The 16,457-nt window shown below is 45.8% G+C and overlaps 1 protein-coding gene across 1 annotated transcript in view; it reads right to left on the bottom strand.

The window, feature by feature from the left end:
- The window catches only part of LZTR1 (leucine zipper like post translational regulator 1), a 692,494-nt gene that overhangs the window by 472,924 nt on the left and 203,113 nt on the right, over positions 1–16,457 (bottom strand). Inside the window, exon 7 of the mRNA XM_069619129.1 lies at positions 3,745–3,802. Within this exon, the coding sequence (XP_069475230.1) occupies positions 3,745–3,802 (58 nt within the window). The remainder of the gene's footprint in view (positions 1–3,744; positions 3,803–16,457) is intronic.

The raw sequence follows: 16,457 nt of genomic DNA, 5'->3' as shown, positions 1-16,457 counted from the left end.
GTTCTATGGGCTTATTTATCAGGGAAGCCTGGGTTTCCGGCTTAAATTCCGAATTGCGCGGCCAGACATGGCGTTTGAGAAGTATTCCCTGAACCAGGGAACGGCCAGCCGTCTCTACGGCATCTAAGGAGTTCTTTACGATGCCCTGGTTTACAGGAGTTCCCTCTGAGATTATAGCTAACAGGCGTGAACGCAGGGGTTCTGGTGCGTCCTCTGCTTCGCTGCGCAGCTTGCTCCACTGTGCATCTGCTCGCTAGCTAGTAGGGAATTGTTATTTGCAATCCTAGTTGAGAAGGCGGCGGAGGTCGTGATTCTCTTCCCAAGTGCATAGAGCTTCTTGCCCTCTTTGTCAGGTGGTGCCTCACTAGTGGATAGTGGTACCCCCGCTCTTTTTCTTGTATTAGTAACTACGAGGGAGTCCGGAATAGAATGTCCTCTGATGTACAAAGGGTCAGAGGACGAAGGGCTGAAGAGCTTTTCTATCCGAGGGTTGACCCCTCTGACTAAGGCAGGATTGGAAAGGGAAGGAGTTATTCTTCTCTTTATAGAAGCCAGAAGCGGAATAGACTGACTAACAGGGGCTTTTTCTTTAATAACTTTCTCTACAAAGTCTATGTCAGGAAGAGTTTCCCCTGTGTCTATTTCAAAATGCGCTGCTGCCTTGCGCAATAGTGCATTAAGTGAAGGTTGGTCATCTATGGGAGAGGTGTTTCCAATAGGTGAATCCTTGGGAGGAGAAGGGTGAAAGACATCAGGGTCTGAGTGCACTGATGGGGATTGCCAAGGCTGCACTGATGGGGATTGCCAGGGCTGCGAGGTAGCTGTATCTTCTTCAAAAGCTCCTGCACTAGTGTAAGGATCTTCTTCAAACCCCTCTTCCTCATGTTCTTCCTCTCCACCCAAACACTCCTCATCTTCCTGGAGGTATTGCTCCTCTTCAGTGAGGTCATATATACGTCTGTAGAAGGGGGAAACAGCCTAGGAATCTTGACCCTAGGGTCATCCTGGGGCCATTCTCTTGGTCTTTTGTGTGTGGGTGGGTTTTGGGTTCCCAAAAACCTTTCCATTTTCTCCATACAAGAATGGAGTCTTTCAAGGGTCTCATGGGGGACCCCTGAATAGTCTAGAGGGGGGAAATCAGTGTTTTCACCTTCAAAACGCTTAGAATGCTCCCACAACGTCGAAGAAAGGTTTCCGTCGCCCTCTGAAAAGCCCTCCGGTAGTTCAGAAGTGCCCTTAGATGAAGGGGGCAGTTCCTGGCTACTCTTGTGCTTTTTCGGCGTTTCTATAGCTTTTTGTGCGGTATTCGACGTTTGTTTCGTTGTCCGCTTACGTTTGTCTTCGGAAACAATTCTCGCCAGGCTCTCGACAATGAGATTGTCAGTAGAGGGCTCTGGTGTCGACGTTGCCTGCGTTACGCGTTGTTCCTCGACAGCCGCTCTATGGAGCGTTACGTCGGATGATTTTGAGGTAGCGCCCGTGTTTGATGAAAGCCCAATTGCTGGTCGCGGCTGCGTTTGCGGGTGGGGCTTGAGACCCTTACGGTCTGAGGTAGACGCCGGAGTGCCCTGCGTCCCCTTCGGCGCTGATGGATCCTTCGTCTTTGAAGAAGAAGAGCCGTGGGTTGTGTGCTTAGGCCTATGGGGTCTATGTGCGTCCTTGTCGCCGGGGTGTTCATCCCCATAAGCAGGGCGTGAGCCGAGCCCGTCGGGGCCGGGGACGGACGTCGAGGAGCGCGAGCGCTCCTTCTGGGGGTTAATGACTTCCGTAACAGACGTCGAGTTATCACCCTCCTCGTCACTTTCTGTAACAGCGGCGGCGGGTGAGGAAACTGACTTCGACATAGCGTAGTCCGCCCACCTCTTAACTTTTCGTTCTTTAAGAGTTCTTGGTTTCAAGAGCTTACAGGCTGCGCAGCTGTCCTCCTTATGATCGAGGGGCAAGCAACGATTACAGAGCTTGTGTTTATCCTTCCAAGTGTATTTGCCCCTACAGCGTGGGCAAAACTTAAAAGGTGTCCTCTCCATAGCTGAGGCAATAATAACTGGTGATAACAACCCCAAGGGAAAGATAGGGGAGAAAGAAAGACATTCTCAAAGAGAAGATAAAAGTTTGAACCCCCACTCTCCCTACTGTATGTTGGCCGGCGAGGCCAGGCCACGTGTTCGGCAGCGCCGAAGGATCTCCTCCGTCTCTTCCCCTCCGTCGAAAACTTGCTCGGCGGAGAAACAGCTTCACAGCTAACGTCGAGGGGAGGGATGTTTAACAATATAATAAGTATAATTAAGGACCGAGGTCTGTAGTAAGTATTTGCAATGTCTCTCTAGGAGCTCCGCGTAAGGCGACCAGAAGCTGGGCGGAAAAAAACAATCTGAGGGACCTCGACGCGTGAGGGATTGTGGGTACAACGCACGTCACTATAGGGATAGTGTTACAGACCCGCTTTGTCGACGTCCCCTTTTTCGACTACGAAAAACAAAATGCAATACTCCGCAGTGACCACTGGATGTCGGACCTATGCACAGCATGTGATTCTAAGCAGATTAACAAACATCAGAAATATATATATATATATATATTCTTTTACAGGAGATTGACTCTGCACGTTTTGCATGAGCCCCATCTCCCATACAAAAATAAAACCAAGATAGATGCTGCACCTGTAAAGAGAAAATGGAACCAGTCCCTTTTCCACATCTATGGCGGGGGGCAGACGGGACGGAGCGGCAGCATCAGGACCCCCAGTAGGTAAGTGGGAAGGGGGTGGGTGGGTATTGTTGGGGGTTGAGATGGAGGGCAGGGGCAGGTTTGGGAGTTTGAGGGGTAGTGGGGTAAGGAAGATGGGTCAGGGAGCACAAAAAAAAAAAATAGTGGTACCCAACCTGGGGAAGGGCTTGTAAAACACAGGCGGACCACTGTCAGTTCTTGCAGGCGTTTCCTGCCACATTATTGGTTGAGGGTCCTTCCCCGGATGCGAATTCAAGAAGTACCCTGGCTGGCATGTCCCCCCCCCCAATCAAAAAGCAGATGTCTACGGCTAGAGCGCATTACAAAATCTTCAACCCATGCAGCCAGTACCTATGTCCATTTTGTGAACAGCTGCACCGCATTGCAGGCCATTTCTGAGAACTCAACTTCACAAGACCACATTAACCAGTTCAATTAGCATGCACCGAAAGAGCCAAAAGCGGGACAGATTTTCTGAATTGGTAGGATTGGTGGACAAAGCACTACACAATTAAGGACTTGTCAGTTTATCTGCGATAATGGCAATTGCTGTAAAATGCGTTTTTTGCTGTGGTAATGGACCCTCTCAAATGATCGAGCACAGCTCTTTACTGAGAAGGCAATATTTCTAACATTGGCAGGGAAAGATCAGACCTAGTCAGAAGGATCAAAAGAAAGTTTAAAAACAAGGAGTACTTAAATAGAATGCCCAAGTACTTCAGTGAGAACTACATTACATTCGTAGAGAGTGAAAAGATGTTATTACTAAGGAGAATGTTAACAGCAGTTTCGTTGCACTGATTAATGGAGTCACTGCTTGTCTAACTTCAACTTGGAAGAGCAAGATAAACCAATTGCAGCATCAGAAAATCAGAGCTCAATGTAAAAACCGTTTGGTTGACACCAAGAAATAAGTAGGCAACAAGCCCATTAGGCAGGGTCCATCACAAAAGAACACAACAAACATAGTATTCTCAGTTAGTAATAATTGGTTACTTGCAATTCACGGCCACCTACCTCTTCCCAAGTTGTTAAGTCACGGTCTTGCAGTGCAATGGTCCACATATCATTTAACCTGCAACATGTAAAGATATAACGCCATTACACTGCATACAATCATGACAATAAAACAAACTGCCATATCTAGAATACTAAACGCACCATACAGGCAATGAATGGCAAATGCGAATATAAGACCTACAGATACAACAGGCTGTATTTGGGGGGGAAAGAGGTGGGTTGTCAAAGAGACCTGATCTAAGGTGTAGAGAGATGAGATTACAGTGTATCTGGTGCACGAGAACATGTACTATAAACATGTTTGACGTAAAACACAGCAAGAATGAACCAAGAACAATAGATACATATATTTTTTAATCAAAATAAAATACACACCCAGTTTCTCTTTCTCCACTTCAAAAATAAATGGCAAAAACACCAATAGCACAAGTACTAGGCATTGACTGTGTAGAAACAGCCTACAGACATGACACACCGATTGAATATTCTGTCCTTCAGAACAAGATTTTGTACATATTCTACTTTAGCCTAAATGATGGTTCCCCACCGCAAGCCCCCTTTTCCCCTTTATTTAATCCCTTTCCCTAACCCCTACCCAACCCCCCTTTATTTTTCGATTAATTTTTTTGATGAATATTTTTTGTAAAAAAACAATAGAAAAAAAGCCTGGTGGCAAAACAACTCTATACCATCGAAAGAAGTAAATCCAGCAACACAGGGATTGCAATGAAATATATGGCTTAACTATCATTTTTGGATAAGAATAGAATGAGGGTTTACTTACAATATAAGAAAGCTTGTTTTTTAAAGCTACAGCTATTGAGAATTATCTCATTAAGTGCAACTACTAAGAATCCGCCTCCTAGATTAAAAGGGGTAGCTACATGAAATAAAAAAAGCTAGTGTTGAAAACAATGTCGGGTGGACGCTGGAGACTTGGGGACACCTTAGTTTCTATTTTATGAAATGGGATTATTCTAATCTTTAATCAATCCAAATCAGATGCAATTATTTTTTCATTATTCTTCATAGGTGGAGTTGTGCTCTATATCTGCAATTTACAAGTACAATACTTCATCCAATTATTCTTGTTCCCGACACAAAATGATGAAAATACCTCAATTATGCTCCTATGAGCCATAACTGCATGTACTACCTTTACAGAAAGCGGCATGTCTAGAGAAAGACAATTGCAGGTACCGCTGCTAAAAGAATACATTTCCAGGACAAACAGGGAGCGAAAGGAATCATTAGACCGACTAATATCAGGCAGTCTTTGCCAGGGTGGAAGGGTTATGACATTTGAAAGCATAGAAAACTGGACTGGTCTCAAATAGTATGAAAATGACTGGCACAAAGATCTGCAAGTGGCTGTGTGACTTAAGGGCAGGTGAAATGTTATAACTAGACATTGAACTGATCCAGCGTTGAGCAGCTTTGCCACACTACTTGCTAACATGCATCAAACCTGGGTAGGGAATCCATCCACACTTGATGTCTTTTTCTGCAAACACTGCTAATGACTAAGAGTTTTGACGGCTGCTTTAGTGAAGCAGACATCTGGCTTTTGAAAACGGAACCATGGAAGTTTGAAAGGTGAAGGAGAATGTTAATTTCTGCATTTGATTAGTAGTATTGGAACGTAGGTGGAGCCACTATAACAATGTCCCAAGCCATTCAGTCTAGGGGGTTGTTTTGTAAGGATGAAAAAAAACGTGAGTGTGCTTTATTCTCATAGTTCCCAAACCCCTCGTCCCAACCAGCTACCATTCAAGGCCTCACTTTTAATGACTTAGAGAATCCCTATGATTACCAAGCCAAGGTGCCTTTAGTCCATTTCCTAAGGCAGGTTCCTTGCGCATAAACAGGAGTTCATTTTTTACCTGCAGAAAGCAAGTGTTTGTAATAATTTAGACAGATGCACGCTCTTTCAGTCATTTAGAGATCAGGTAACACATGTGTGTTCCCCTTTAGATCGCTACTAAAATGGCAACCTGGGTTTAGAAGTCCAGTGAGATACCACAATGAGGATGTGCTTACCTGACAAGAATTGAAACAAATGTGTTATATACTTGGGGACGGCGTACTTGAGACTTCAGGCTGGGAGATCAGAGCAACCATGAACAGATCTGGCTGGATGTATGAATGGGTGCCTAGATCCACTTCCAAATCCAGATTCCATGTGCATGCCAAAGGAGAGGCCCTGAAGGTTTGAATCGGACCACAACTCCTAGTTGGGTGGGTGCCAAATGTTTGAATGATGCATCTGGACTTGTTTGACATTGATGGTGCATCCATCTCCAGAGGTCCTTGTAATAATAGGGTATTTGATTTGGATATTAATGAAGTTGCTGTGCAAACGGCATAGCAAACAATTGCCTTCGAGACACTCAACTATGAAACAGGTGGCCGGGAGGGTGGGGTGTGACAGGGTGTCATGGGCTTAAACAAACAAAAAGGTATTACATCATTTCCTAAACATAGGTTAGTTAAAAGCTGTAGTCTAATGGAAAGGGAGCTTCAGAGGCAGCAACATTGCACAAAAAATCCACAGAGATGGTGTATAAACGATTGTAATGTATGATTCGGAACACAAGGACAAGGCCAAGGCTTGTTGGTTAGATAGTTTGGAGCATGTCCATTAGGACATGTAAAAGCTATACAATAACTAAATAAAATGCGCTTATGAACCCAAAGAAGGTGGCCGAGGAGGCGTAAAGTTAGACCAACACAAATTGAATCAGGGAAGTCTAGCATGGAGTTACCAAGTGCACCTACAACAGACCAAGGTAAAATCTGAGGAACAAATGGGAGAGCCCTTTAAGGTCACTTGATGGCCTATCAGAACAGGTAACAGCGGGCAACTCACTGATATTCAAAAGGTGCTGAAGGCCCAGCATCAAATAGTGCAGGCCCAGTGAATCCAGCAGACTGAAAGGTGGGAGTGGATAGGTGTTGAATAGCAGGGGGGAAAATAGAGATACCAGTGGGACTCCCAACTCCCATTGAAAATTATGGGGATTGATATGGTCCTATGTGAACACATTGCACCCATTCCGTTAGAAAAGATCAGCACCAAACAATTGTCAAACCCTGCAACTCGTCCCGAAGCAGTTGTAAGAAAAAGACAAAGGCTCTGCTACAGCACTCTACAATTCAACTGCAAAGCACCGGTGGAACATGCATGCTCCAGACCTCACTGCAGAGACAGATGCAACCAACACCTTCCCTTAACTCTACAGGAACAATTGAGTCGCTCGCATTGGAGTAGCACTTGCAGGCCACTTAACTGGTTTATGTTGTGTCGGGGACCGAGTCCATCCTGCAATGGATGGCAGTAGGGAGTGTCTGCAACATATAAGTGATTGTTGAGATGGATTTTAACAATCGGCCCTGTGGACAGATTCTGAACGGCCCCCTTTTTCAGGTAACAGGAGATGACACTAATGTCTAGCCAAACTCTATCAAGGTTGTGTGACTGAGCAGCAAGAGTTAGATTTAGGAGAGTATGGGGGTGGTGAAGTGTTCAGTTAGTTAAGCACACACAGAACACTGTTAATACAAATTAGGCAAAATGTATAAACATGCAATGATATTTATTAAGCCTTAAACTCTCATCAATGAAAATCACAGGTAAGTAAATCTACCACACATTCACTATTAACAGATGTACATCCACCTTGGGGTACTCTTGCTAAAGTGCACCAACACTTTCACAGTTAGATCATATACTGAACTTGTAGTTGTAGTAACACAAGTGAAGAAAACAAAGGTAAGCAATAAAAACCAGTGAGCGAACAAGTAATTCAAAGAGTAGAAAAGCACAACAAACTGCCTTATTAAAATAAGGCCCTATACTTAAAAGTCCTTCCCTACTAAGGGAGAAGGGGTCTAGTACCCTAAAAGTCACAATTCCCAAACATAGCCCTTTGTGGAGGGGTTAGAGACTTTTAAGCAGACAGAACACGTTTCGGCAAAGCCAACTTCTAGGTTTCAGTGTCTCAAGTAGTGAAGAATAAAGAAAGCAATGTTGTTAATGCGCCCTCACCCAATCTGGCCACCTTAGGGGATCCTTGGCCAGAACTCCACCGATCATGAACAGGCAAGGTAGAGCTAAGGTTAGGATCTTGCGCCTGTTAAACCCTTTGGTAGGATGGGGGTGGGAGGAAAATAGGTATGTAAACTCACCCCCTGTACTCCGATTCAGTTAGAAACCATTTCTGAGGACTCTGAATTTGCTGGGCCCACTTACTTCATGCCTTGGTTCTGTTGGAAGGGTTCCAGAGGTTGCTGGTGCAGAGGTCACTTTCAAAGTCAGGATTTAGGTTCAGCTAGTTGGCAGTTTCGTGCTCTGGCTAGACAGTTCCTATGACCAGATAACAGGATGAACCTGGGACGATGATGCGGACAACTTCAGAAACCCCAATAACACAGGTAGAATAAAGGGATGAACGCTGTGTTCATGTGGTAGAAGACAAAATTTGTGGTGAAGACATAGAAGCCTGCAAGGCCCCTCTTCATGCTGGAGAGTTGCAACAGCAGTGGGTGGCATCTTTTCCCTTCAGCTGAGGATCAGTGGAGTCCCAAGTCCAAAGGATGATTGATGAAATGAGGTAGCCCAGGCAGGAGCTTGCCAATTCACATGGTGTTCATGGGATTTCAAAGGGCAGGATTGTTGAGCAGGTAGTCCAGGCTGGTTGTTCAGACTGGTACAGGGGTTGAAGCACTGATGAAGTCCTTCTGGAGATCAGACAAAGGAGAAAAGCTTCGCTGAAACTTGGCTGGAGTCACTGCTGGTTGGCTGCAGTGACTATCTACATGTCTTCAGCAGGATGCTCCTCTTCAAAGGCGTCTTGGCTTCAATGATCTGAAGGCTGCAGGAGTCCTCCTCGAATACTAAATCTGAGCTGGAGTCACACCTGAGCCCACCAATAGCAAGGATCCTCACCATCCAAACTGATAGGGGCTGTTCAATCATGGACAGTCTTCAGCCACCACATCTGCCCAGCAACAGACACTTTGTCGAGGATACTCACTGGGATCAGACAGTCCCACCCCCAACATTAAGCCAGAAAAACATACAGCCACGTTGCAGGGGAAAGCCAATGCTTTGCCTGGTAAAGGGCTTGCCTTACATGGAGTATCCAGTCATGGCCTGGGTTGGGAGGGCAGGAAAAAGGCCAAAGGACAAGCTGGCCAAAGTACAAAGTAAAATCTTGTGGCAAGGCCATTTTACAGTATATGGTTCTCCTAAAAAGGTATAATGCAGTAAAATGCAAAAATGAAGTTAAAACATGTTTAAAAAAAGTAGAAAGATATGTACTGTCAAAGCTCTGTCCTAAACACATAATGCAAATAAAGTTACTTACAACAAATGAAAAAGGAATACAAAATAGCCCTACCGCTGCTACCTGTAAGGTTATCTATGCAGTGTAAAACAAACAAAGAATTTGGTAATGGGAGATAAGGTCCTTATGCACGGACAGCCTTAGGGACCATCAGTGCCTCCAAAATAGATGAGCAAAATAAGGTAAGCAAAGCAGAAAGGTTTTACTTAACTTCAAAAGTCAGGTCAGGTTCAAAACAACAGCAAAAAGATGAGAGGCCTACGGAGGGAAAGCAGCAAAAAGAAAATCTTTCCCAATACTGACCTTCTCATCGACAATTGAACAGATTGGCCACTGCCTATGGTTTGGTCCACAAGGCTGTAATCTCAGCTTTAAGATTAGCTGCATCAACTCGTATTATCATGTGCCACTCTATTCAGTCCATAGACTGTCTAGGGTGTGTGACAAATCAAGGAAATCAGTCACTTCTCCCCAAAGGGGAGCCTTGCTTTGTGAGGTTAGGGAGGTGAGCCCGCTACTCGAGATCCTCCCTAGGGGTAGAGGCAATTGGGAACTCGCCTGGAGAGACCCCCCACCCCCATGGATATAAGGACCCCCGTTCTGATAAAAACTCCCTTTTCAAATCAATTTGCCATCCAATAAAATAAAACCTGGTGAGAGGAAACTGGAAGAATCTGTATACATGTGTTACGGTGGTGCTTCACACAAAAGCCAATGCCTATCAGATACAGAGACGAAGAAGACCCATGGAGTTGTAAAGAACACTACCTGTTATGTACTGGGAAGAAGAAACCCACAAGAGTTATAACGAGTAATACTCAGATACTGAGAAAGGACTTTCAAAGAATGATGGGGAAGACTCAGAGCAGCATCATAAGAGTCCAAGGAGAGGGAGTCAAAGAGAGAAACCTGGGAGTTTCAGACCAGCTGCGCTAGGGACGCGGGTGAACACAGGGAAAGGCTGCATCCCAAGCTGGGGAGGAGCTGCAGAGAACAGGCACCCGAGTTGCCTCTTCGACGAACAAGCTATAGGGAGCTTGCAAAGCGGACTGTAGTCCCAGGAGGGACATGCACTGTAGAAATGGTGGCCAAGCTGGAGAGAGAGAAGAAACTCCTACCAAAGCTGATACTGCTTGCATGATGAGAGGGAGCTGCAGAGAACAGGTACCTGAGCCGCATTGTTCAAAGGACAGACCAGAGAATCTATCAGCTGGAAGGCAGTCTCAAGAGGGACACGCAACCCAGAAGCAGTGGCCAAGACGGAGAGAGAGAGGAAACCCCTCTCGTAGCCGATACCACCTACCAAGAAGTACACCAAAATGTGTCAGGTCAGGGGAGCCGAGCAGACAGACGGTCCTGACCAGTAGGAGAGACGAGAAGGAGGCAAATGCTGACATGGCCCCAATAAAAGGAAGGTAACGGGGGAAAGAGCAGGAGACAGAGGGAGAGAGGCGGTGATAATGATTGGCATAATAAGTCCTGAGACCGAATATAACGTTTGGATTAATCATAATCATCACAGTAAAATACAAAGTGATAAGCAAAGTGAGAATACTTACTGCGCTCTTCATACTCGTCCCAGTAGAGTACAATGTGATATGAAGAGTGAAAATAACTACTGGACTCATCCTTCTTGTTCCAGTAGAAAACAAAGTGATAAGCAGAGTGAGACCAAGTACTGGGCTCATCATACTCGTCTCAGTGAAATACAAAATTCAGAGAAGAGAACTTCTTTACTGGGCATATCATACAGGTCCCAGTGAAACGCCAAGTGAAAAGAGGACCAAGACTGGTACTGAGGAGAAGAATGATTGTAAGCTTCAAATTATAAGTCTCAAGTCAGACAGAGAAAAATGTTTTACTTCCTGTAAGAAGGACACATTAAATGAACCTCCAGTTATCAGAGCGGTACAGAAGATCTTAAAAACCCAATGAAAGGGGAATTTAGGGGGCGTGGCAAAGTCCCATAAGCGAAATGAACGAACTATTGAAAGAGATAGCCATGAACTATCTGAAGATTCTATATTGATAAAACTGATAAAAAACCCCAGGTTAAGGGAGTAGTTTCTTACCTGTAACTCCATTTCAACAGCGTTGGTTTCTTTCATGGATTCACATGCGCCCTCCAACCTTCCCCTCTCCAGGCAAACTTCCTGTACAGGGGGGGTTATCCTCTAGCTGGAGTGGTTAAAATCCGAGGGGAAGCATTGGTTCTTTCATGGATTCACATTCTGTGAATAGATTTTGACGCAGTATACATGTTTGGAGGAGATAACCCAGGCAAACAAAGATTAGAGACTTTCAAATGCTCTGTGTTAATGCGAGAAGAATACATACGTAAGTAGACAAAGGAAATATCCCCAGAAGCTGCAAGGTTTACCTTACTGGAACAGCCGTTGAAGGACTGCTCGTCCCATCTGCACGTCCTCAGCGTGCTGGTGATGTAAACAGTAGTGTCTAGTAAATGTGTGGGGCACTGCCCATGTTGCCGCCTGGCAAATGTCTCTGATGGGAACTCCGGACAAGAGAGCCACAGAGGTAGCTGTGGCTCTTCTACAGTGCGCTCTAGGCCCGGTTTGCAACGGCCTGTTGGCCTTCGAGTGGCAGAAGAAGATTGCTGATTAAATCCACCATGCAATGCCCTGTTTTGAAATTGATTTTCCCTTGTTGGATGAGCCAAAGGCGACAAAAAGCAGTTTAGTTGATCTAAAAGATTTTGTCTGGTCTAGATAATATTTCAAAGCCTTTTTCACATCCAGAGAGTGTAGAGCTTGCTCCGCTGGTGAAATGGTGTTTTGAAAGAATGTAGGCAGAGTTATGGTTGCATTTTTGTGAAACTCTGATGGAACTCTTGGGATGAAATGAGGATTGGTGGAGAGCATCACCTTGTCCTTCGCGAATCATAGATACGGAGGATCTACTATCAAAGCTTGTAGTTCTGAAACTCGTCTAGAGAATGTAATGGCTATTAAGAAAGCCACTTTCCAGGCGACAAATTTGATGTGTTGTAGACAGAGGTTCGGACAGCGGCTTCATAAGAGCTGCAAGGACCAGGTTCAGGCTCCATACAGATGGAATCCCTTTCTTTGGAGGAAAGGTACGAAAAAGCCCTTTTAATAAGTGTTTGATTAGCCTGTCACTGTGGAGAGGGGGTGACCTTGTTCTTGTAAATCTAGAAAATGCAGATAAGTGTACCTTTATAGAAGAGATCGCTAGACCTTCTTTTGCCAATTTTAGCAGGTAAGGAAGAACCCAATGAGGTTTTATGGCCAGTGGATGCAGGTTGGGCTGTTGGGCACACCATGTACAGAATCATTTTGATTTGTGGTTATAGGAAACATTAGTAGAAGGGGCCGTAAGCACTGCTAGAATGTGCTGACAGTCTTGAGGGATGTTCAAATTGCCAAATTCAGCATGGTCAGGAGCCCCGCTGTTAATTTAAGAGAGCCTGGATCATGATGAACAATCATCCTGCCATTCTGGGACAGGAGATTGGCATGAGATGCTGGATGGATTGGATTGTCCGCTGACAGCTGCAGCAGGTCCGAGAACCGGGTCCGCCTGGGCCAGTACGGTGCCACCAGAATTATTTTGCAGTGACCTTTGCAGATCATCTGTATCGTTTTCTTGACGAGGGAAGGGGGGAAACGCATTTGCGAACATGTCGTTCCACGGGAACGAGAATGAGTCCCCTTGAGTTTCGGGATGTGGGATCCAGCTCACAAATTCCTGGCACTGCTTGTTGTTGTGAGTGACGAAGAGGTCTAGAGGGGGATGATCCCACGTCGAGAAAATCTTGGATATCTGGACGTTGTGCAATTGGCATTCGTGTGATTTCGATGAATCCCTGCTGACGGTGTCTGCTTGCTTGTTCTGGATCCCCGTAAGGTGGAAAATTTGAAGCAGAATGTTGTGTTGGATGGCCCAATGCAGATGGTCGGTGCTTCTTGGGATAGGGTGTTTGACAGAGTTCTACCTGGTTTCTGCAGATAAAACATCATGGTTGTGTTGTCCGTGAGGACTCGAACCACTGAATTCTTATTAGCGGCAGGAAGGATTTTAGAGCCCAATGTACTGGCTGCAGTACCAGCACATTTATGTGTAGGATGGTTTCTTCGGTAGTCCACAGGCCTTTGACTTGTTGCTTGTCCAAATGAGCTCCCCATCCCGCCGGGGAGGCATACGTCACAATCGTGAGATGGTAGTTGGGTTGCACAAGGGGCATTCCCTTTGCGATGTTGCAGGGATATGTCCACCATTTTAGTGTTTTAGAGAGATTCCGAGGGATGGTAACTTGGAACCCCGGATTTGGCACCATCTGGTAGCCAGAAACCTTTGCACTGTCCGCATATCTAGCCTGCAGTGGGGAATTAGAAGGATGCTGGTCAATAGGTTGCTTAGGAGAGCCATGTATGTGTGAACCGTGTCTAGCTTGTTTGGCGTGAAAGAGTTCGCTAGGATTATCAATTTTTTCACCCTATGGGAGGGTCTAACAAGACTTTGGTCCGTGAGGAATGGAACGCTCAGTAACAACACATTTTTTGATGGAACTGTGCAAGACTTGGTGTCATTTATTGCGAATCCCAATTGTTGGAGCAGAGTTTGTTTGTCTGAGAGAACACATTGTTTGTTGATATGTTGAACCTGGAACCAACCAGTCATCTAAATATGGGTAGACGCAGTGGGCGTGCTTTCAGAAAAAGGCTGCTACTAGTGGCAGGCACTTTGGGAACGTCATGGGTGCTGATTTTAGGCCAAATGGGAGTACCGGAAACTGGTAATGGCTTTCGACGACCACAAATCCGAGGTACTTTCGGTGCCTTGGATGTATTGGCATGTGGAAGTATGCATCCTTGCTATCTAACGCCGCCAGATATTTGCGGTGCTGTATGGTCTTTATGACATCCTGGAATGTCATCATCTTGAACTTCTGCGTTTTGATGTTTTTGTTCAACCTCGCAAGTCCGGGATAGGCTGGCACTTCCCATCTGATTTCTTGACGACAAAATACCTGGAGTATACTCCTTTTCCTCTTGCCAAAGGAGGAACTCTTTCGATGGATTGATTACTTAGCATTTGCCGCACCTCCAGTTGCAAAATTTGAAGTTGCGGTGTGATATCTTTAAGGGAGGCATTGGGATTTGTGCGCGTTTGAACTCTAACAAGTGGCCGTACTAGATGGCATCTAGCACCCACCTTTCCTTTGTTTCTGTTTACCACTCACTGAGGTAGAACGACACATTTACCCCCCACCTGTCTGCCCTAAGGCAGTCATTGTTGTGCCTTATTTTGCCTGCCTCTTTGAGAGGTGGCTGATCCGTTCTTTCGCTGCTCTTGATGGTACTCGTTGCTGCGCTGGGAGGATTGGTAATTTCTCTTGTAGCCCTGAGAGTAGTATCCAGGTCTACTGTAGTTTTTGTTGTCCTTTGAGGACGAGCATCTTGAATTACCAGAGGCTCCTCGAAAGGAGCGAAAAGACCGCCTGCCCTGTAAAACAGCAACAGATCTAGCAGCGTCCGAGTCTGCTTTCATGGTTTTAAGGGCCTCATCAATATTGTCCCCAAACAGATTTTCCCCTTGACATGGCATATCGATTACTTTGTGCTGTACCTTCTGCCGAACAATCGGTGCAACGTAACCATGCCTGCCGTCAAAGCACTACCCCATTGCCAATCTGTTTGAACCCTGTTTCAGCGAGGTCTACAGCAATGTTAATGCTGTGATTCGAGGCTTCCTCCTCTTCACGCACTAGTGTCATGGCTTCCTTCCTCTGCTGCTCTGGCAAGTGTTCCATATAGGAGCCAACCGATGCCACATCTCGCAATCGTATATCGAGCAACTATGACAAGGGTATTTGCTGCTTTGACAGTTGTTGCCCCAATGGGGAGAACCTTTTTTCCAAAGGCATCCATATTTCTGGTTTTCATTGTCTGGCAGAGTGGCACACTTGTGCTGCGTACGAGCCTTGCGACTTGCTGCCGCTGATATCACTGACTCTGCAGTGGGTTGTGAGGTGAGGCATTTTGGTGTTGTGTCTGGTGCCTTAAATTTTGTAACCAGTCTACCTTTAATTGCCGGCTCTTTAAATGGATGTTTCAGAGAACAGAGGCCCTCCTGCCAAACATGATCCAGGATGGGTATACAAAACACTGCCTTCCTGCGTTTACCCATGAGGTCAAAGAGGAAACAATCCTTTTCCTCTCCAGGAATTAAACCAAACTCTTAGCATGCTTTAGACATCATGGAGTGAAAAGCCACAATGTCATCTAGAGGCGAGGGCTGAGCAGGACTATCTTGGTCAGGATCATCTGTGTCTCACGTGTCGGCTCTGAGTAGATAAAGAGGTGGTGGAGCTTGTATCCCGTGGACCAGTGTCCTGGTCTGTGTCAACCAATTCTCCCTCCTCTTGCTCTCTTCTACGTGGACTATGTCCTCGTGGAGGTGGAGATTTAGGAGGAGTTTGAATTCTAGGAAGTTTGTCTTGGTTTCTAATGGGATGGCATGGGTCCTTTGGACGCTGCAGTGTAACTTGGTCTTCTCCGTATGTCAGAATTGTCTGTGGCTGACATCAAGCTGTTAATAAGGGGGTATTGTGGATTCAGACCGCCCATTCCAGCAGGTGTTAATGGTAGAGTAGGTGTCTGAATTCCTAGAGGTATGTCTTCCCCTCTTGAGGGTCCTTGGATAGGAGGATGGGAAGTGCCTTCCTCAGGATCTGAGTCAGTGACCCCTCGACATTCTTCTGCCAGAGGCTCAAAATCTGACGTGATTTCATGCTGCAAAATGTCTTCAAGCATGATGTCTGGATAACTTATAGGAGACATTCCTAGAGGAGCCGGGTTTTGCACTACAGTGTCACCTGTTGGGGTTTTCAGAATACCTTTGGGGGACAATATACTGTCCTGTATAGGTAATCCCGAAGTCTCAGTCGAGATGGTGGTCGACAGTTGCATAGGTTTTTCTCCAGACGATTGATGTTTTTGGGTCATCTACAAGGTGGTCGCCGACTAGGGATGGCCCATTGACGTTGACAAAGTTATCGTTGTCAATGTCGCTGTTGTCGTTGGAGTGAAGGTGTCTCGCTGACGATTCATGTCCCGGAGGAGGATCCGAGAGACTCTGATGACAAATAGTGTTTCTTTTTCATCGAAGACGAAGAGGAGGCCCTTGTAGCCGATTTGGATCCGTATTTGTCCACTGTCGGAGATCTCCTGGACGGGTCGGGCGTGGGTTTTGTCGACGGGTGTGAACCTTTATACCTCGGTTTTTCTGATGGTGTCTTCGTCAACAATACCTTGGCCGAGTGCTTAGACACAGTATGGGACCCCTCACCACTACCTGGTGGTTTTCGAACAGGAAAGG

The sequence above is a fragment of the Ambystoma mexicanum genome, chromosome 10 (assembly GCF_040938575.1).
Source record: "Ambystoma mexicanum isolate Mex_15411 chromosome 10, UKY_AmexF1_1, whole genome shotgun sequence".
Lineage (NCBI taxonomy): Eukaryota > Metazoa > Chordata > Amphibia > Caudata > Ambystomatidae > Ambystoma > Ambystoma mexicanum.
This window is presented reverse-complemented; position numbering and strand designations above follow the sequence as displayed.